We start from the raw sequence: 21,866 nt of genomic DNA, 5'->3' as shown, positions 1-21,866 counted from the left end.
ACTCCCATGTACAAACCGCCAGGTTCACGAACATTCTTTTCAATCAGAATGGCGAGAAAAGTAGATCCCAAGTGCTAACTTGTATAACAACATCCCGATCTTCCTCGAAGAATTGCGTATTACTTTACCAATCGTTGTATCACGTTGCTAGCGTTGATAAAAATATTTTCTAATATCTCGTATATATATTTTGTTGTGTGTAAATTAAGAGAATCTTAGATAATTAAATTTTATTCTTAATGATTTAATATATATATATATATATATATATATATATATATATATATATATATATATATATACATATGTATATCACAAACTTTTATTTTTTTTTAAATTTTGGAAATGACGAAGAATTTTAAATTAATATTATCTTAACACATTTGGCTTTTCAAAATATAATCGATCATTCAGACGGTCTAACGATGGAAATATTATCAATTAATATCTAGGTATAAAGAACACTGGTTCTACTTCAACATGTTTTACATGCGTGTCGCGTGGCACTTAACTTTTCTTTGCCTCCAGCACCGGGATAAGATCAAACTACCGTAAGTGGTGGTCGCAGAAGCGCCGATCTGAGATTCGCGCGACTGGATCCAACCGCGAAGGTCTTTACATAGCGAAGGAGGAATACCGAGGGATGGGGGCCCTTTTGGACGAGAGAACGTAAATATTTCCCGAGGCGATTAATTCTGCCGAGTCGACTAACCACCTTCGCTCTGTCAGCAGGCTCCGTTTCTGACAAAGAGGAGTCCGGCTGCACCGCTGTGGCTACTTTTACGATCTGGCGGGAAGGGTTGCGCTGGCGGGAGCGGAGAGGAAAGGGGAGGGGGGGATAAAAGGATAAATGCCGCCGCGTCGTTGTCTCCGATCTTGGAGATTGCTTTATTTGAGAAACGATCTAACGCGCGTACGCATACGCAGCCGAATATTTCGGTCCCCGATGCTACCGCATCGCTCGGGATCGGCGAGGGTGAAGGGGGTCGAGTAACGTAACGCATTATAAGCATCGGGATAATGCAATCTTGCGACTGGATCGAGCGATAACTGCGATCGGCCGGTAGAAATTTGTCGGTGGTGACCGCGCATTCAACAGCCCTCGTCTGCGTCTCTCTGCGTCCGCAGCACCTGTACTTTGCCGTCGTCGTCGTCGTCGTCGTCGTCGTCGTCCTCATTCCCTTACCTCTCTTCTTCGCGGGCAAAGCTGGGAACGGACTGAATGGTAATTTATGAACGAGAAGATACGCATACCGGAATCGGAGGATCGCGACAGTGAGGAAAATACGCGTCGTGTCGATATTCGAAGAGCGCGTGACAGCTTCTTAAGTCACTCTTGCATCTCATCTTCAATTTTAATCGAAGACTTTAGAAGAACAGAATGGATTTTTCAGGTTTTCTTTTTATTTTTTTCAACAAGCTGAAAAAGATATTTTCACTTTTCGTGATTCTAACACAGTCGGAGATGTTGCGTTAAAGAGAACACTTAAAAATAACTTTAATTCACATCTCTCATCGATAATATTTCCATGATAATGAATTTCGAGAGTTTCAATTTGAAAACATAAATATTAGCAAAATGTCGAAATAGAGATCTAGATATATATATCGCTCAGAAAACTTCTCTATATATATTCACATTTTTAATTAATTACATTATTTGATCCAATAATCTTTAAAGTTTTTCAGAATATTTTCCCTATGACTTTAAAAAATCGGATAATTGAATATCTTTAGTGGATATATATTTTATTGGCATTTCTCTCTCTAGACACATGACAAAATAAAATTCGGCCACGTGGGGAAGATAAACACCGTATTCGTCTACTTATGCACCCGTCGCAGTGGAATTACTCGGAGCGCGGACTGCCGGTCATAAATCAATCGCTTTTCGCTCGCGCGATCAACGTGCCTTCGCTCGTTCAAATTCGATTCTCCTGTATAATGCATTCGATGAACTCGTTCGAGAGCTTCTTCCGAGGCAAAAAATTATTTTTATTTTACAAGACGCGATGAAATAAGAGAAAACAAATACAATATCTCGATCGCAGGCAAAAGTCGGTAAGCGTCATCCTCTCTATAAATACACGATTTGCTCGAAATTTATAGTAGCGAAAGAAAAAAAAAAAACCTTAATCGCAACATATCGATTTAAATGTAATTCTTCATCGTTTAATTTCGGTATCGCGCATACGCATAGAAGAATATTTGAAAATATTATCGCATACCGTATATATAGTTCCATCCAGGTGGTCTGACGGAAGTCGATCGCGGGCATTGTCTAAAGAAGAATGGAGAAGAGATCCGGAGCGATGTTTCGTATACGATCGTCGCGGGGTCTCACGACATTAATATCTTCTCAACGCGCCTGCATGCGTGCTCCCGCGAACGCTTCCGGATTATAAACGCAGGTAGACGGACATCTCGATCCTAGAGAAGGCAACGAGCAACACGACCGCCCATTGTGCCGCGCGTCGATGATCCTGTGTGCTCGCGCGTCTCAAATCGTAAATCGGCGAAGGATCCTGTATACCTGCGCCAACATTTTTCCCAACACGCTTGTATAGCCATGTACTCAGTCTCAGCCCTAGAATATCTTGTGGTTTTCTTAATGTCCTCGATTATCTCTGAATGCGGAAGGGAACCATGCGGATGCAATGCTGTCCGATCATCTTTGAAAAAATATTTTTGCAGCGAATATACTTTTCCCTTTAAATATTGCGTAATAAAAAAATTCGCATTTCTATATAGCAGAATTATTAAACGACATATAAAATTATAAATTGAATTCTGTTTTCTGTTTTTGTCGTGATTTGTACAATAAATCGTCTAAGCGAAATTATATACAGTAATAAATATTTCGTTACGATATGTGGAAGAAAATTAAGAGAACATATTACGTTTATCGGATGTCGCGTAGAAGGAAATTGAAACTCGACGGAATATAAAACGTGAGTTTGCATCCCTCGACGTCCCGAGGGATATCGTTTCGTCGGAGATCAACATCCTTCCCATGGCACTCTCGTCGTCAATGGACGTTACGCTATATACAATGCGCGCACCGAAAGCAAGTCGCTGACGCCGGTCGAGCGGTTTGTTTGCACGATCGTTTCGAGGCCGATTGAAATCCGCTTAAATGCGATCGAGCGACGGTTCGACGATCCTCGCTCCGTTCCACGCGGAAAGGTCCTTCGATCGGAAACAGGGCGGAACGCACGTGGGACGGCGAAAGGGACGAGGGAGAGAGAATCGAGTCGCGGCGACTTCGGGGAGGCACGCGCTCGCGACACGCGCACGCTTTCCCTTCGCCACTCGAGATCGCCCCGGGGACATTAATCCCGTTTAATCAAACACCGGCCGGACTCGTAACCGTCCGTCATTGTGTTTGCCATTCGTTGCGCGCGGGGACACGGTGTTTGCGCGAGTATTGTTAAAAAAAGAAAAGCATGACTTAGCGTAATCTATCTCGAAATCGCGTTTCTTTCAAAGGTACGAATCTACTCACGAGTTTCTCGTGACAGATCTTGCACGAGACTCGCATTTATATGGATTTACATGGAAGTTGTAAAATTGCATCAATTTTTTTCTAAAATTGCTTTTTATTCTAATTCTACGTGATTTTGTCGTAATGAATTGTGTTATAAAAATCGTATCTTATTATTTATTAACGAGCCTGAAAGCGTAGTTTGCGAGAAATTGTTTACTTTCAATGCTTACATATTTATTATTAGCGCTTTTAGATTTTTGTTAACGAATAAATTAGCTAAAACATCGGTGAAAATAAGAAAAAATTTGTCCATTACTCAAGATTACCTTCTTGTTGTTGCGAGACTAAAACAAATATAAGAAATAATGTTAACAAATTTACAGATACATCCATAAATATTACGTAAGCAATATAGTGATTAAAACTTTCTTTATATATTATTTTAAGAAGATTCATCTGAATGATCATCGTCCTTATCTTTATCTTTTATAACCGTATCCTTCTCAGATTCATGTTCGTTGCTCCCTCGATTTTCCGAAACGCCACTCATGTCGATCAACAAACTTTGCCTGCACAACGTCGAGATCGTGCTCATGCCGCCACCGTCGTCGTTCCTGGTGCGAATCAGCCGCGATAGTCTCAGCTTGCCGACGATCTTCGCCAGCGGCCCGGAGGAGTCGCGACGCTTCGCGATCGTCCTCGGCAAGGACTCGCATCCGCGATCGGTCGTAACCAGCCGGCCGAATGTATTGGGATCCACGTTGATTATACCGGCGCTCGCCGATTTCACGAGCGATTCCGATCGGACACCGGCATCGATCGCGAGATCTTTCCCCTGGCACGCATCGACCCTGTCCTCGCTCAAAGAGGCGATTTCGTCTTGCGCGATCAACGATGCCATTTCCGCTTGACTTGCCGCGTTTCGCGTCTCTTCGGATTCCGCAGTAATCATTGTAATCTCATTCGCCTTCGATGTTTTAGTCGATATCTGAGCGGACGTCACCGATGTACGTCTCCAAGGATTCGAAGTTTCTGTCGGCTCCATCATGGAGCGACAGAAAGGACCACCTCGACGCGACAGGAAGCTCTCCTTGGCACGACGTATCCTAGAGGAACGCGATTCCGGATCGCTAATTATGAGAGATTCCGTAACCGTCGCTCGACCCTCCCTTCTCGCCGCAGCATCCGAAAGTATTCTAAGCTTGTGCATCAAGTCGGATGATACCGCATCGCATTTCGCATGACTCTCATCCTGCTGCCTCCCTTCGTCCGCTTTTTGCCCAAATTCGATCTCCCCTTGCTTCCATTTGTCTTGGTTTTGACTGAATCTTTCTTCGTCGTTTTGCTTTCCTTCAAAATTCATTTGATTACACTTGACTTTACTGCGTTCTTCATCGTTCTGCGTTTGACTGCATCGATCTTGCTCGATCGACGTTATTCTTGATCGATTTGATCGATCAAAAACTCGTGCAGAAGTCGTCCTCAACAAACACATATTTATCGGCGCGGTGAAAAACTTTGTGTCCGGGCGATTAATTTTTTCCTCATTTACATCAATTGACGACAGCGACTTTTCCTCGGTTAGCCGATCGTTGATTTTTTTATCATTCACGCTATTTTCTTCGCAGGGCAAATTTTTATGCTGTATCGTGACTACATCTTCCGTTTTGCTTCCTGAGCTCCTTCTGGACTCAGCTTCCAAGGGAATCTCGCTGTTCTTGGACGTGGAGCGTAGAGGCCACGGTAAAGACAGGGATACGCGCAATAAAGCGTCCTGTCGACACAGTTTGGGCGACGCCGACCTCGATTTACTTTTGGATTTCGACGAACATCGAAGCCGACCCTCGATGGAGCCGTCGCTTTCCTTTCTCGAAGATGCCCGGTCCTCCGAGCGGCGGAACGGGTTGAATATCATGCGTTTGGTCTTGATAAAAACGTTCCTGGAGGAAGAACTATCCTTCTTGATATAATCAGTTTGGTTGTCGCGAGTCGTGATCCTTGTAGACGGATCGCGATCGCTGGATCGATTCCCGATGACTTCATCCGGACGATCCATGCTTGCGAAGCGATTTCCAATTCTCTCCGTATTCTTCATTCCATTCTCCGCGCTCATTGTGGGAACGATTATTTTGTTCAATGTCTCCTCGTTGATCAGAATTTTCTCCAAACAGCGCCCTTCGCTATCTCTGGAGACGGTTATCGGTACAGTTTGAACGGTCGAATTAGTCAAAAGGCTTTTCGGAGTTTCCGAAAGATTAGATCTTTCCGTTGCTGTTAAATTTGACGACAAAAGACTTTCTCTTACGCAAGTATTTTTGTTGTCGTAAGAGGAATCGCGTACTTCTTCTTGACAATCGACCGGTTCGTACAAGTGATTGTTCGTCGTATCGCCTACTCGTATGTCTGTTTTAAATGTGAGAATTTCGTAATGTCGATCGACATCGGTCTGCAGCTCGGGAGAACCGCAATTCTCGTAATTTGAAGTCTCGTTTTCAATATTAAGATTGCGGCAGGATTCCGACATATCTTTATTATCGTCTGTCCAAAAGAATTATTATAATGAGATGTTTATGTAAGAAAAGAAAAATAGAAAGCAAATTGGTAAACGATAAAGATACAAGTTAAGATTAGAAAAGAATAAAAAAAAAACATCTTACCTAAATTTGATTTCGATAATTTCGATAAAGTTTCTGTGGAATCGTGGCGATCCAATATCGGTTTTATATCTGTGCTGAGAATTATTTTTTCTTTTTTGATCTCTTGGTCGTTCTTGTCATCTTGAAGGTCCTCTGTGTCGCTCGTCTGCCCATTATTCGATGACGCGTCTGCTAAATCCTCCATCTTTCCCGTTTCGTTCATCTCCTTGGTCCACGTGCGCGGCGAGTCCTGGTTGTACCGACAGGACGCTAATTTCAATTGCGCTATGATAAAACTTACTTTTCCATAAAGTTTGACTTTCAACACAATGATTCGAGCATCTCGCAAATTTTAACGATTGTTAAAGAGTATTTTTTGTAAACAACTTATTCCTTTTTTCATTACACATTCATGTTTTGAAAAATATTAAAACTAGATAAATGGCAACGGTGAAATCAATACGTTAAAGTAAAATTAAATTATCTAAATGTACCATTAATTCTTTCGCATTCCAGGTCGTCGATGCAGTTTCCAAATTATTCGCAAAATATGCAGATTCGGGGTTGCCATTTTCTAAAACAAGACAGCGAAAAACAGAGAAAAAATTAAAAAATCATGATTTACGAGATATTATAAAAATTAAAAAAAAAGGAAATAACTCTGGCAATGGAATATTTAATCTAGTATCTAAAAAAAGATTTCTTTGATGCATTGAAGATATATTTGAGAAATGCCTTACCGAAAGAAGGCTCTTGTTTCTTCGTATCGTTTTTACCTTCGTAGATCGATGTAAGAGACAATTCAAGCGCAATCGAGTCTCTGAAAATGTATTACTGATTCTACAGAATCGTGAAAAAAGCCACAACTTTTTGAAGATATAATTTGACTTACCTATTCGCTTCATCGCGCGATTCGTCCCAAGTATTCCGATTCCATCCAATCGATTGGTCAGATTTTACAGAGTCGCCGAGATCAGGGACCGAACAGCGTGTTTTCTCCGTCCAGCCTGTGGATCCTTGATTCTCTTTGTTATCTCCCTCGCACGGTGGCTGCCAGCTCGGTTTATCTTCGTTCAAAAATGTCGCTCTCTTGCGCCAGTCCTCGGATAACGAACCGGGTTCCGAACTCGGACTGTTCTCGCTTGAGCGAGTTTCCGGACCGATCCATTTTCTGCCGTTCCATGGTTTGCAATTTTCATTATCTTCGGCCACGACCAAAAACACCGGCGACGGTTCGTGGCTGGATGTAACTGTACCGAGAGGGACGGCGATGCTGGTGGTTTCGCTAGCCGCGACGGAGTACACCGGCGTCTGACGGGGTTGTACCCCGGTCAAAGGACTGGCGGTCTCCTCGATAACGTCCTCGATGTCGACGATCATCGCCTCCGGCTCGGAATCCTCAACAGCAATGTCTTCCGAGGGCTCCTTGATCCCCTGCGAATTATCTGTAACAAAGACAATAAATATTTATTATTATTCACTTATCGATGCAATTAATATCTTTTTTTGCTAAAGTGTAAATGAATATAAATTAACTACAAATATCGTGTGTTGTGGACATATATAATAAAATAATTTAAAATATTACAAAATTATAACATCTGTATAAAAATAGAAGTCCTAAATAATAATAGCAAGAAATATTGCGAATTTAAAATTAAGAAAGATTTAACAAAGTGTTTAAATTTATGCGAAGAAAAAATCAATATTGTTACTTAAAATTCGTTAAAAATTATTAATTATATAAATAAATTGTTTATTGAATTATTTAATAAATAAATTGTCAGTAATTAATAATTATGACATAATAAAGAGTAATGATAATTTTGACAAAATGTGAATAAAAGTATAAAACGTAATAAACTATAAAATGTAAATAAAAGTAAAATAAATTATGAAATCAGATAAGAAAAATAGCCAGGGATATGTAGTTATGTCTAAAAATAGAATTGCAACATATACAGCTGTTAAGCGTGTTAAAATGTTAAAGGTATTTCGAAAAGATGATTCGTAAAATAGCATATTTACTAGAAACTGGCAAACTGTTTATTCGAGTGTCATCTTCGAGCTTGTCTGTAGAGATTAAAGATTGAAGACTCGTGGATCGACGCACTCTGAACGATTCGTCGCGAAGACTGCCTTCGAAGACACTACCGTCGGACTTGGATCTTTTCAAGGTCCAGTGGAATGCACGATTCTTTCCTACAATTTGCGTAATTGTGACATTGTATAATAACAATAAATCTTAATAAATATTATTCTATTTTAGAAAATACCGAGAAGAATTTCTGAAGAAATTATTTAATCTTACCCGTCGTACTTGGTGACTCCGTCAACGTAGCTTCATCCAAATTTTGCGTGAACGGCGTATAACCTGGGCCCAACAGACGGAACGTGGAGGATCTGGGTGATATTCCGCGATACTTCTCCCAATCGTATAATTTCCTTGTGAATTCTCGGGATATTCCCTCGAAACGGTAAGATCCGACGGATGTGCGAATCAACACTTCGTTGCCACAATTTACACCTCGAGCTATGAATCTTTGAATCAATCAAAAATCTTAATAATTAACAGTTTCTACACACACTCCATTTATTTTTTTTTTAATTTTTTTATATTTAACAAAATTATTGCATTTAAAAAAAATATTCAATCATTATTCAATTTAAATTTCTATACCTCGAGTCGCCGTCAAAGCAATCGTTCAATTGTCTTGCGTCGCTCTCACGACGTTCTTTCCTGATCCTTTGTCCAAATAGCAACAGCAGCTTTTCTAAAGCGAGAAATTCTGTTTCGTCAATGGTATCGAATGTGACACGATTCGTAAGCGATTTCGGTCTCTCGCTGCTTCGACACGCGGCCTCGCTCATCCTCCTCCACGCCTCCATCCGCTTAATGAAATCCTCGCAGAGATGCTGTTTTCCATCGCTGCCAAAGCTCCCCGCGCTACCGATACTCGCGCAGCTTCCGCGCGAACCGATTGAGTTTTGATTTTTCTATCGTGTAAAAAAATGTTGAAGAAATATTTGCGCTTATGTCTCTTCTTCTTGATTTCGTTTCGATTGTAATACAAAAGATTTTTTTGATCATTAAAATTTTTTAGTTGTAAAGATTCTCGAAAGATCTATCAAATAATTAAAGAAACTATTATAATTATGATAAAAAGATGAACATTTTTATATTTAAGTAACAAGTCGTTTTATATACATATGTCTCTTTTGAAAGACCATCTTTCGTGGATAGTATCGTTTTTTCTCCCGCAGCCTCGTGTTTCATTATATCTCGAGATATTCATAATTTTACGCGATTCCTCGCAAGATCGACATACATTATAAAATCCGAGCTCGGGTTTTGACGAGGAGGAGCGCCAGAGTTGCCAGTCGGTCAACCGTCGACGATTGACGCGTTGCTGCTCGATGGCCGCACCGGATCGTCGGCCCTTTTTCGTTCGCTTCCAATCCTGTAGCTTCTTCCGGAACTCGGGCGCAAGCCGTTCCTCGTTCATCAACGGCAGACGCGCATCACGAGCATTTCGCGCGCTCTTAAGGCGCTCCCACTCGACCAGCTTCCGGTGGAACTCGGCACCGAACTTCTCCCGCAATGCCTGATAATCCCTGCGCGTTTCCCGCTCCCGACAGTGGTTATTATTGTTGTTGTTGTTGTAGTTGCTGCTGATACCTGTAACGGTTTTACCGAGATCCTCGACGCTTTCGCTACAGCTGCGAGCTCGGCGCGTATCTGCGTTTATAACGAAGACATTTAATGCGACGATGAGAAGCACAAAAAATAATGAGCATGCAAAAGAGATAAAGAAATTTTTGATGTGAATTCTCGTGGATGTTAATCGCGTTATTTAAGTTTTGAAATTTAAAAATAAAGAGTTGTCATTTTTGCAATAAATAACACTAGAATATTATAAAGTATGCGCTAAACGTATACTATTTATTTCCTTAAGCTATATATTATTAATTATTTAATAAAGTGCAATTAAAAAATTCTAAATATTTAAAAAAAAGAAATATCTTTTAACTCGAAATGCGATAATTTCGATGCGTCTTTTGTTTGTTGATTCTTTTTATCTCGTCTTAATTAGCAACATGTGACATACATGTAAGTTTCATTCGGCATGTTGCCGCAAAATTTTCAAGTAGGGCGTCAAATTCTAAACAACATCGCGAAAAATTCATTCTCCGCTTTTCGCTTCGGTAAGAAAATATTGAAAGATGAAAAATTTATTAATCGGTCGGAAAGCGAAACTCATCTAACCCTCGTGCAATATCGGAAGAAGCTTAAGCAATGTCCTAAGCCATCGTTCGCACAATTGTGCTGTAAAAAGTTATTCTCCAAACCTAAACTCAAGAAAGTAAAAATTACGAATTATTTAATTTACATTTCTTTACGCTAGACGTTTTTAAATTTTTCGGTAAAACTATATATAGATAAATTAAATGCATATTGAGCATTTCATTCATATCATATCGCACTATGTATAAAATCCTCCATGATTTATATCTGATTATTTGTTGAAAAAATTCAATCAATATTTTAAATTATCGAAATTTAAATTAAATATGGAGATAATGATAGATATTTAATTATTAAAATTATAATTAAAGTAATTTGATACAAAGTTTTTGAAAAAAGTAGAATCTTTTAAAAATCAGCTCAAAATATATATAATACACGATGGCTTATTTCGTCATTTTAATGTAATTTCATAATGAGTGTAATAATAAATTTTAGTGCGACGTAACAACAGCCAGCGATGATTATTTGAAGGCGCGACAATCGTTGAAGTCACGTATTGAAAGTTTAGTGAAATTCGTGGAGAACGAATCGCGATCAATCGCGAGCGATGTGGAGGATGGTTTGAAGAGTAGCAAAGTCGCTCGGGCGATTCAAATGGAGAAGCTTTTCAAAGCAACTTTGGGAAAACTCGACGAACTGACCAGATTAGACGTCTCGTTTGGCAGCTGGATGCGAAAGGAAACGTTGCTGCTTAACGACGAGATAAGGCGTTCTTTCGACGCTCTGGAACGAGCAATCGCTCCAAATACGAAACGCATAATGTACATGCTGAAAAATCTGCGGAACGACGTGTCTCTGTGTAACGAATGCGCACAGAGGAATCTCGTTGCGTGCCGCAAGCACAATGTTCCTTCCAATCTCACGGAATGCGCGAAAAAACAATTGGACGAAGCGACGAAAAAGCTCGATCAAATGAACGAAGAAGTGTGTCACAAGCTCGAAGAAATCACGAAATTTCGCGACACGGTCATGAAGGCGCACGAGATGACGGCGCAGGAAGTGATAGAAGTGAATCGTAGAAAAGCTGCCGAATTGGTAAAATATCTGGAGAGATGTATCGTTCAGCTAAAGAGATCGAGCAAGTAGAGAGAACGTTGTGACATTGAGCAACAAAAATCGTAAATGAGTTATCGAAGAAACTCGAGAAATATATTCACGAAAATTGAAAATTGTAAAAGAAAAAAATGGCAAAAATTGTTATGATGTAATGGATCTATTAAAATCGGGACCCCGAATCCATATATATATATATATATATATATATATATATATAGATGCAAAACTTTTACTAATTGTTGATGAAATGTTTAATTAAAATAGAAAGAATATAATACAGTAACATACATATTTTTCTGCGATTGATATAATAAGCTTTTTTATGCTAAAAGATTTTATATATATATATGTCAGAGGCGACATTTTAGGAAGCTTCACATTAAACTCTCACCATCATTTGTGAATGATTGCGCCGCGACCATTCTGACCGGACTCGGTGGAACGCTAAAGGTGGCATTTGTCAGAAAAGCACGTCTGACCTTGTTCCATTTCGAATCTTGTCGCTGTATCTTTGGCGCTTGCGTTACCGCTTCCTCGATCGTCGAATGCTGGAACCAAACATATTATTCTGTACGCGCGAGGCAAAGTCATGCGCGATGTAATCATTTGGCAAGAGGAAAGACATGTTTGCGGAATTTAGAATGCCCTGTCTTATTTACAGCGCATTCTTCGTACATAAAATACGGCGTGTCTCGTTCGAGTTTCGCGGTGACGTATCTTGAAAGATGTTAAGGACAAAGGAAAGAAACTTCACTTTAATATTTTTAATGAGCATTATGGCAAGCGTGACGATCGGATCTATATTTAAGGATGACGACAACGGTATTGAAAATGCATTGTCGTTCAATAGACTCGAACATTAGAGACACGCCAAACGCCGCTTGTCCAACCTGTCTAAATTCCTGTTTAAATTCCCTCGGACTCGATGTATCCTGGCGCATCTTGGGATGTTGCGGCGAACTTCCACCGGAATTCTGCGTGCTCGAGGGAAGAGGAGATATCGATTCTGGGGAGGATAAGCTTCTGATTTCCTCCTCGTTCGACGGTATCGTGATCGTTAGAATCGGCGTCCGTCTCTTCGGTGATACTTCCGAATCCCTCCCGCCTCCGCTCGCATCGTGCATCGTCGCGTCCGCATCCGATATAATGCGAATTAGCGGTTTACTACGATTTACCTGTCGTTAAGAATAAGCAAGAGGATTAATATTGTGTAATAATCAGGGTTGGGAAGTAACGCGTTACTTGTAACGTCGTTACCGTTACAGTTACTTTTTTTCGATCGTTACTTTTTTCTGTTTGTAACGGTAACGAATTAGCCGTTACTTTTATCGTTATTTTTTGGTTTTTATTATCTTATATCTATTCGATAGATGTATATTTTTTGAAAAATATTTTCTAGCCTTCTATCATAGGCTACATTCCGATAGTCACTGCCAGTACTGAAAATCTATAGTAACGTGAATTATAGATTTTACAATACTGACAATGAATATTGGGATACACTCTCAATAATATCAATATTTCTCTTATCAATATTTAAAAATAATGTTCGATAAAAATTTTCAACAAAATTGAAATTTGTAAATTACAATTTAAATTCCTATAAAGATAAGTATATTAAAAAGTAAAGATATTAATATAAAAAATTAGAATCATTAAATAAGTTTAATATAAAAAGCGCTTGCTATATAGTGACTAATTTAGAGTTTTTAATTGTAACATAGATTATTACATTTAATATTGATTACTAAATAATTTTATAATCTAATAGCTTATTTTAGCATTACAAAAAACAAAAACATAATGAAAAAGTAACGAATCGTTACATTTTAAGTAACGGTAACGGTAACGCGTTACTTTTATAGAGTAACGTTCCCAACTCTGGTAATAATAAGCAAAATTTAAAAATCTTTGCCCCTCCCCCCTTCACAGTTATTATAATAATAAATAATTATTATTAAATGCATGTAATATGTGCGAAAAGAGAAAAGAATTTCCATGGCATGAAAAAAAAAAGAGAACGGAATATATCATAACGCTAATATTAGATTTTTAAAGCGCGTTACGTGTTCTTTTAACTACATTGGCGAGAACGATTTCTCCGTTCTCGTTTAAAGAGACTGAAATAATTATAACAACGAATTACACACCTCTCAGTGTTACAAATGCAATTTTAAATAACACAGTCAACACAGGACCGTCGTAAAAAGACTCGAGTTTCAGAATGGGACAACGTTCGTTAATGGACACGCTCGCGATGCGTTGATCAAAGAAATTCAACGGGCGCGGCACGTACGCGTTGCCGTGGATATTTTTAAGCCGGCACTTGTGTATATGTGTGTTGCGAGAAAGGAATTTCGCGGAGGGTTCTTATCGATGTTGCTCTTATAACGCGAACGGTTGCTAGACGCAATGAAGCAGAGTTGATCGAAAATGTATTGTAGAATAAAGTTTATTCACATTTACGTAGAAAAAATTATGTTTTCAAATCTCACGCATTATATATGTTCAAAATCACACATGCCGTCTTTCCCGTCTTGATATAAAACAGATGTTACCTCACTCGAAGATTCTACGGAACCGGCACTCTCCGTTATAAGAGTATCGCGATCAAGCGATCGAGCCGGACGATCTAGATCGTCCTTCTTTCTGTCATCTTTCGCTACTGGCGATTGTCGATCCGGGTAATTTACAATATTTTTGCGCGAATCTAGAAAAATATATAATAATCAAAGTATAACTTTCTGTTATATAGATACATGGATAATTAAGATATTTAAGATTATACAGAGTATACTGTATTATTAAATTATATTAAATTTTTTTTATTGTTATAATTAAATTTTAAACAGATTCATATTTATAAAAAACAAAAATTTTTTTTTCAATATTAAAAATATCTTGCTAATTCTTTGTTAAACAAAAATTTATTGGTAATTATATTATCAGAAAAATGAAAATTTCAGTGTTTAATTTGCAATTATCCTGAATGCTCAATATTAAATAATTGCGTAATTAGTTTTGTCTTAAAATTTTGATCTTGAGGACAAATTGTCATCAAATTAATAAATGTATAATATGCGATATAAAAAGACATTAAAAAACTAAAGATGTATTCTCACCATCGAACACTTCCTCGTTGGACGACGACGCAGATGATACTCTGCCGATCGGCGTGGACGGGCTAGAGACTTCGCTGGTACAGGACGACAGCGTCGGTCCAACGTTCCAATTTCCGACGGTGATCGCGTCCGGGATCCTCAGATATCTCGTCGTCGGCGTGGACGACGCTGTCGTCGACGTGCGCGATTCCGCGATATCCGCGAGATCGTTGGTGCACGCGCGTTCCCATTTGAAGGCCGCCTTCACCCTGGTCCATTTGCTTATTTTTGGGCCGCCGTTACGACTCGCATTTCTTACGAATGTGCCTCGTTTATCTCCCGCCTCGGCCGCCCGCTCGACCTGGTTCGAGGCGAGATTCTGCTCGGCCAGCGCGAGCGATCGGCTTCGCTGTCTCGACGACGAGGGTGATCGCACGCTTAAACGTTCGCCGCGTCTCGGCGTCCACGTGGCGTCCCGACAATTCGACAGTATAGCGTCTAACAGCGACTCCGCGAAACCGGTGTCTTCGTCAGTGAAATCGCGCAGCAGCTCCTCCTCGTTGTTCGTCAATGCATTCTCCAGCCGTCGATCGGCGTTTCTCTGCACCTTGGCGCGCTCCAGTCCTCGCACGCGCCGGAAGAACTTGGAGCTGCGATCACGTAGATCCAGGATCTGCTCTGTCAGCGCGCATAGCCGGTCCAGGTGCTCGAACGCTTCCTCGGCGAAGGGGACCGCGTCGCCCCCCATCGCCGGGGTCGTCGAATTCGGCGTGATATCGTAGTCAAACGAATGGCCCTCGAATGGCGAGGCGCCGAGCTCGCTGAGATAAGTCGCGAGATCCTCTTCCTCCTCTTCGGCACCGCGAGACATCGCTCCCGTGCGATCCCGCGCGATCGGCAGACACTGTGGATCCGGGGGCGGGGTCGGAAGTCGAGTATCCTCGACCGGCTTATCCTTGACCTTGGCAGCTCCTCTTTGATCTCGCGAACGGCTCGGCCTGTCGAGCTTCCTCTCGACTTCGGGCGCGCCGGATTCCTCGGCCGATCGGCAATTATCCTCCGCCATTGGATATTCCGGATGAAGAGATGCGAGGTCTAAATTATTGTACGGAACGTAACGGCTAATATTCTTTCAACGGATGATAATTATGAAAATTTAATGATGTTTTTTCATATTTTTTTCTTGACACAAGATAAAAAGGAAATCGTATATGGAGTTTTGATATTGATTTATCTATCTTGTTAGTGATCAAAGATTTTCTTCACTTCATTAAGCCATGCGTGTATCCAAACGTTTTTGAATAAAAAAGAAAATTTTACACTGTACGTTCTTCTTATGCCGCTGATGCTGGTTTCGTTTACTCTAGTCTACTCGAAGAGGTCTGCATCATATCTTTGTTCGATAATAATTGCCTCTTGTTAGATTCGTTTGTAGACGCCTCGATGGATGCAAATGCAATTTAGAAATTGATGGCGCACGGCGAAGTGTTGCTTCATTTCATAAACATTCCATCGTATAAATATTATGAAAAGGAAACGCGCGTTTCAAACGCGTTTCTCCGCACTTTAGCTTCTTGCTGCAAGAGCTAGAAAAGAGCGTACAAAGGAATCTTAATCCCCCGCTTTATTTATTTGCGAGACCATAAAAATTTTCATCATGATTACACTTTTATTAGTCTTTATACGATCGCTCCATTACTTCTTCCATTATTTATTCATTCATGTGATTTGTCTTCATATCGCTGTCGTATAAAATTAATTGTATTAATTCGCCTGTTTAAATGCCCATTTATAAGAATCAGCACTTTCTTCTGCTTTAGGGAAGCACAATTTCTTTGTTATGATCCTTAAATTTCTTTCATCTCCAGATATGGAAAAAAAAAAAATGCTTATTTCAATTGTTTTCACTCTTAATTTTCACTAAATAAAAATTTATTTAGCTTAAATCTAATACTTTCCATCACATCTATTCACATACATCAACGTTACTAAGAGGAGACTCTTTCTCTTGACGCAGAGCGCTTCTCCGAGTCGATCACAATTATATTCACGAAAACGATTTTAATTTATTTTTATATTCGCGATTGACGCTTTTGAAATAAAATGCAGTAAAATTTTTATCCTCGATACGATCGATCGAGATTTATTCTCAAGAGATATAGCATCGAACGAAGCGGGACGTGAATCCGTTCGTGTGACCTCGCGAGGTCGCTTGTTCGCGACGAAAGCGAGAGAACGTTGGTCGGACGCCGCGCGTTTCGAGACTTCGGCGATAGTGCGCGATTATTTTCGGTGACGAGCATTCGCCGTTAGTATCCACGACGGCGTACACAACGGCGTATATGCGTGTGTGCGTGCATGCGTATATACGCGCGAGATGCAGAGGCGCGTCGCGACGCCGTCGAGGCGAGAGTCGGGCATGCGCGACTGTTCGCTCGTCCACGTCGAGCTTTCTTCCTGTTCCCGTCTCGAAAATAGATGGAAAGGCGGCGGGAAGACGCGTCCGTTCGGCCCTTATTTATAAGCGTCGCGGAACGATGTTATACCGATTATAAAGCTCGTCGTGCTACTTTCGCCGTTATGATATTCTTCCATGAAGAAACCTACATAGTTGGAAAATTTGGCTTAAATTTAACATATGTATATCTCGCATGTCTCAAACGGACCATACAAATTTTTGTATTAACTTAATATATGGATAAAATTTTTTAAACGGCGACATTAGTACTGTATTAATATTTCAACACAAAATAAATTCAAACTTTATAGTAATTTGAAAGAAATTTTAAAATCAACATATCTTTAATGATAAAATAACTTGGAAAAAAAAATTATTGACGGTCTGTAGTCACTCTCGCTTATAAAAAATTAAATTAAAAAATTTTTTCTCATTAAATTTTAACAGATAAATCCTATCGCTAATAATACGGAATATTTTTATTGTGTAAAATTAAAAATATGTGCATTGTGTTATTTTCAGACTTTTTTCAATTGTTTTAAAAACAACATTTCAGTTCAATTAACACAACAGCAATATGTTAAATAATTAAATTAACATATAAATGTGTGAGATATTTAGCGAAAAAATTTTAACCAGCATATTTTTTTAACAAAAAAATAGGTCTTAGAGATTGCGTATTTATCTCACAAGAGTGATATAGAATAGCAAAAATTTTTTTTCATCCATACATAATACGACAGAATATTAAATTAATACAATACTTAGAAAAAGAAAATGCACGCTTAGAATAAAATTTTATTCATGAAAAATACAATGGAAATAAAACGTCATGTATATATACGTCTCCGGAAGTTTGACTTATTCCTTCATCGGTAACCTGGTTAAATCCGGCACTGGTAGCATTACCGCGGCCGCACCTGTGAGATATTTAATATTCAGCCGATGATTAATCGAATAGATCAAATAATCATTTTTCTCGTACCTATTAAGATGACAGACGCGACGATTATACTTAGCAGGCAAGTCGTTCTTAGGAAGAGTTGCGTCGCGAAAAGCGCCAAATGTGGAAGCACTCTCATCAGACCGATCGCCGTGCCTCTGAAATACCAATGTCGGAAATTACGAGTTTATACGTCGCGTTCGCAGATACTTGATTTACGAAAATGCGTCTGATGATCTAAGATTAGCCAGACGCGTGTCGACTGTTCCGTTTTGTACGATCTACCTCAGAGCGGTGGGATAATTCTCCAGCAGCAAAACGGACGTCGTTGTGCGCCCGATAGCGTAAGCGGCCAAAAAAATGGACGATAGAATTACACGAATTGTGTGGAACAGTCGGAAAATAAGTATGAGCGAGACCACACCACCCACCAATCCTGAAGATACTATAAAAATAATTAGGAAAAGATTCTTTTACAAATATAATCTTTTAAAGAGTTTAAAATATTATAAATATACAGTTATAAGTGTTAATGTTAATATTCTAGAAAATAGAAGAATGAAGTTAAAAAATAATATTTCAAATAAGGGTTTTCTCTTTAAAACATTTAATGATCTCGTGGAATAAAGAGAAAGAAAGACCGTTTTTAGATACTCACTTAAATACGGTCTTCTGCCAATGGCATCAATTCCGATAACGAGCAACATTTCTCCCAGCATGTAGCCCAGCGATACCAGCAACAGCAGCCCGAAACGAGCCTCGTTCGCTTCGTCGCAGCTTCGCAAAAAATCTAATGCCAGGTTCTGGACACGGACGTTACACGTGCCGTTTCCACTCACGACATGGTCTCTTTCCATTTCCTGGAGCACGTGCGTATTCCACAGAGCGAGCCAAGCGAATCTTAAACATCGTCCTCATGATTCTCCTCGCAATCACGCCAGAACGATAATCGGAGTGATGCGAGAGATGCGAGAAAGCTTACGAGGAGGAAAATATCCTTTATTACCCGGGAAAGTGTAGAAGACAGGCTAGTATCCCGCACAGTGTCACACATTTATACGGAGGCTTGTGTATTCTATGAATGCGTTCCCAAGTTTTCGTAAAGTACTTTGAAATACTGTCATCTTCGGTATCGTCGTCCGGGCGTACGCAGCCTTCTACATTCCTCATCTAAATCAAAAACACAAAAAAAATGTTCATTATTCTTTCAATCGGTTAAACAAATATTATTTTTCCATGGCTATGATTATTAATCTCAAATCATCAAGTTTTACCTCGTATTCCTGCTATCCATGCGTTCTTTTCATCTCTTTTTACGTAAAGCAAAATGTATATTTTTCTTCAAAACTACTACTTTTGAATCGATTCGATATTTTATATCGCGGATCTTCTAGAACTCATGAATAACGGACAAAGATTTGAACGGGGTAAGGAAAGAACAAGATCTCCTCGACGGAGTCGCGTTGGATCGCCGTACCGGGTAGGTATCGGCGTGTTTCGAATTATTGATGGCATACATATGACGGAGCACCGCGAGCGCTTGTGTCGGACGTCGATGGTACAGTAAGTGTCGAGGACTCAGCGGTAAGAGACCCGAGGTGCAAGCCATCATCAGGCTCGGCATACCGCAGAGAGCGGCGAGGACTCGCCAGGAACTCGTACGGAATTGCTTGCCTAGCATGCGTATAACGGACGGCATCAAGGACCAGGAGACACCTTTTCAAATTATTCATTAAGCGAACGTAAACATCAGTTCCCGTAAAAAAAAAAAAAAAAAAAAAAAAAAAATTAGGAATGTATTAAGTATCTTTTCCTTAGCTTAATTCTTGTAAAGCTATAGTTTTCGCGCATATTGAACACATTAGAATCTTTGAATAACTCTAATTGGAAAATAGAATTAAACATAAATTAATTGATCATCCTTGCTTTTATAATAATTGGCTTATATGAAATCTCTTTAATACTTCGAATTGTATAAAGTTATATAGATTTTTAAATAGAATTTTAAAGTTGCAAAAAAAAAAAAAAAAATAAGAGCCATTTATAAACGTATAATTTATAAAAGTATGGAAAGTACATTTCGCGAATCTGACATTCATTAAAATTTTGATTAAAAAATTAAATTTTAATATTAAGAATACTTAATGACGAAATCTTAAACTGTATATAATTAAATCGAAGAACATATTAATAAAAAAATGAAGCATTTTTTTTTGCAAAATCAGACAAGATATACACACACATTTGATTACCTAAAGCTGATAGGTAGCCAACTATCCAGAACATGTCGATTATTGCTAAGCAAGTGCCTCTCTTTCTCATCGGTAGGCATTCGATCAGATATACTCTGAGAACGATATTGTTACCGGCCACTCTACGAACATCAATTATATGTCGGATGATGACGCAATTACTTATACCCACACGTGTGTGTGAATTAGATGAATACGTAGTCTCAATATCATATAACATTGAATACACAATCTGTACTTTTGCGTATTATCTTCGCTTTTGCGAAACAAAAATATCTTCTCTTAACAAAATATTGAAAAGTTATTTCTTGTAACAAAGGATGATAAATAAATGTAAAATAATATTAGATGTAATAAAAAAGAAGAAATATTCTCTAAACGTTACACAATTTTATTGATGTCGTATTTTATCAGATTGTATCGATCGTTTTTGTTATGCGCGATACGACAGATAGAAAAACTTACCCTAGTCCCAACATGAATACTGATAAGTATATCAAAAAATTAGTTTGCGCGAAGGCTAGGGTAATCGAGGCGCAAAACACGATGCCCATAGTAACCGAGATTGATTTTTTACGACCGACAAGGTCCGATATAGATCCAAAGAGGAAAGCACCTACTGCCATCCCTAAGCGATAAATTAAAATAATGCGTTGCATGCAACAAACTAATTATATATATATATACGCTTCAATGTATCTTTGTGATATATAAATTCTGCATACACGCGAAATATTATCTATTACGATATATTTTGTAAATATTTCTCATTTTGTATATTGTAGGTGTATATAAGAATATAAAATTTAATATAATAATTTATAATTCAATGTTCAGTAAGATATGTTAGAAGTATATACCGAAACTGGAGATAGCGACAGGCATGATGGCCTGATTTCTATTAAGTTTTAGATCACATTCTATTAGCGGTAATACAATCGGTACAGTCAAAGAAGTGCTTGCTTCTGCAAATGATACCAAGCCGCATAATACGACGACGAAGTAATGCCAAACACCCCATCCTGTATTCAATTTATTAAATTTAAGATGCATAATTGTATTTATAGATATTTTCATAAATTAAGAATTTTACTCTTTTAAAATTATTTGAAATTGATATATTAATTGTCATACTGACGTTTTTGTTATAATATTATAATAGTGATAATCCTTCTTCCTTAGAAAAATCTATATAATTTTATCAAATTTCGTTCCTTACCCGTTTCAGCTATTGCAGTTTCACAATCGTCACTCATGATGTGAAAGAATAGTGATGATTTTATCACAAATGAACAAATAATTCACCGGAAAATAGGTTATTAAGTAAATATTGAAAACAAAGTTAAGTTTGTCCTACGATTTGTTTGCTCGAGAAACGTTCACAAAAATCTTTAGGCTAAAATATTAGTTATAGCGTAAAGATAAAAAAAAGGAGAGAAATACTGATAATTACAACTGCTAATACACATTAAAAATAACGTGACATTTCTAATGCTTGAACTTTGCACAGACTCAACGATATCGTTTTGATCGTTCGATATTGAAATTCTTGCTAAGCTTATTGTCAGATGTTTTCTAATCGCATCGATATTCATTATCACAGCAGATTTATATCGCTAAATAC

At 38.8% G+C, this 21,866-nt stretch overlaps 3 protein-coding genes across 4 annotated transcripts; 1 reads left to right on the top strand and 2 right to left on the bottom strand.

The window, feature by feature from the left end:
- Nucleotides 1–838: 838 nt before the first annotated feature.
- On the bottom strand, nucleotides 839–16,855 carry LOC138945152 (microtubule-associated protein futsch). 2 transcript variants are annotated; one of them, XR_011448922.1, is made up of 15 exons: nucleotides 14,611–16,855; nucleotides 14,047–14,198; nucleotides 12,379–12,663; nucleotides 11,880–12,036; nucleotides 9,453–9,862; nucleotides 8,804–9,120; nucleotides 8,435–8,664; nucleotides 8,152–8,325; nucleotides 7,016–7,568; nucleotides 6,864–6,943; nucleotides 6,618–6,697; nucleotides 6,145–6,373; nucleotides 2,901–6,025; nucleotides 2,229–2,672; nucleotides 839–1,207 (listed from the first exon to the last, which is right to left on the bottom strand). XR_011448922.1 is itself a non-coding variant. In XM_070316431.1 (13 exons), exons 1-13 carry the CDS (start codon nucleotides 15,653–15,655, stop codon nucleotides 3,930–3,932), a joined length of 5,808 nt encoding a protein of 1,935 aa, XP_070172532.1. In that variant the 5' UTR covers nucleotides 15,656–16,855; the 3' UTR covers nucleotides 2,853–3,929. The 2 variants fall into 2 exon arrangements, 1 of the variants encoding a protein (XP_070172532.1); XM_070316431.1 differs by lacking the exons at nucleotides 839–1,207; nucleotides 2,229–2,672 and having other exon boundaries at nucleotides 2,853–6,025.
- On the top strand, nucleotides 10,239–11,518 carry LOC138945153 (uncharacterized). Its single transcript, XM_070316432.1, has 2 exons — nucleotides 10,239–10,487; nucleotides 10,868–11,518. The coding sequence occupies exons 1-2, from the start codon at nucleotides 10,251–10,253 to the stop codon at nucleotides 11,516–11,518; spliced, it is 888 nt and encodes a 295-aa protein (XP_070172533.1). The 5' UTR covers nucleotides 10,239–10,250.
- A 1,025-nt stretch (nucleotides 16,856–17,880) lies between the features above and the next one.
- On the bottom strand, nucleotides 17,881–21,849 carry LOC138931683 (synaptic vesicle 2-related protein). The gene is made up of 9 exons (XM_070292693.1): nucleotides 21,103–21,849; nucleotides 20,708–20,870; nucleotides 20,243–20,364; nucleotides 19,468–19,706; nucleotides 18,997–19,160; nucleotides 18,649–18,890; nucleotides 18,276–18,435; nucleotides 18,033–18,148; nucleotides 17,881–17,967 (listed from the first exon to the last, which is right to left on the bottom strand). The coding sequence occupies exons 1-9, from the start codon at nucleotides 21,317–21,319 to the stop codon at nucleotides 17,909–17,911; spliced, it is 1,482 nt and encodes a 493-aa protein (XP_070148794.1). The 5' UTR covers nucleotides 21,320–21,849; the 3' UTR covers nucleotides 17,881–17,908.
- Nucleotides 21,850–21,866: the final 17 nt, after the last annotated feature.

Source organism: Polyergus mexicanus, unplaced genomic scaffold (genome assembly GCF_030449975.1).
Source record: "Polyergus mexicanus isolate NDT 795.1 unplaced genomic scaffold, iyPolMexi1.0 SCAF_3, whole genome shotgun sequence".
NCBI lineage: Eukaryota > Metazoa > Arthropoda > Insecta > Hymenoptera > Formicidae > Polyergus > Polyergus mexicanus.
The sequence above is the reverse complement of the archived record's forward strand: the minus strand, read 5'-3'. Positions and strand labels throughout refer to the sequence as shown.

Excerpts from the sequence above, each read along its gene's own strand:
- LOC138931683 (XM_070292693.1), bottom strand. The coding sequence starts at position 21,319 with ATGAAAATATCTATAAATACAATTATGCATCTTAAATTTAATAAATTG. Across the intron at positions 19,707-20,242 it reads TGGCTACCTATCAGCTTTAG|GTGTCTCCTGGTCCTTGATG; the intron begins GTAATCAAATGT and ends TAATTTGAAAAG. Across the intron at positions 19,161-19,467 it reads AACACGCCGATACCTACCCG|ATGAGGAATGTAGAAGGCTG; the intron begins GTACGGCGATCC and ends TTTTTGATTTAG.
- LOC138945153 (XM_070316432.1), top strand. The coding sequence starts at position 10,251 with ATGTTGCCGCAAAATTTTCAAGTAGGGCGTCAAATTCTAAACAACATC. Across the intron at positions 10,488-10,867 it reads CCAAACCTAAACTCAAGAAA|TGCGACGTAACAACAGCCAG; the intron begins GTAAAAATTACG and ends AATAAATTTTAG.
- LOC138945152 (XM_070316431.1), bottom strand. The coding sequence starts at position 15,655 with ATGGCGGAGGATAATTGCCGATCGGCCGAGGAATCCGGCGCGCCCGAA. Across the intron at positions 14,199-14,610 it reads CAACGAGGAAGTGTTCGATG|ATTCGCGCAAAAATATTGTA; the intron begins GTGAGAATACAT and ends ATATTTTTCTAG. Across the intron at positions 6,944-7,015 it reads TCGCGCGATGAAGCGAATAG|AGACTCGATTGCGCTTGAAT; the intron begins GTAAGTCAAATT and ends ATACATTTTCAG.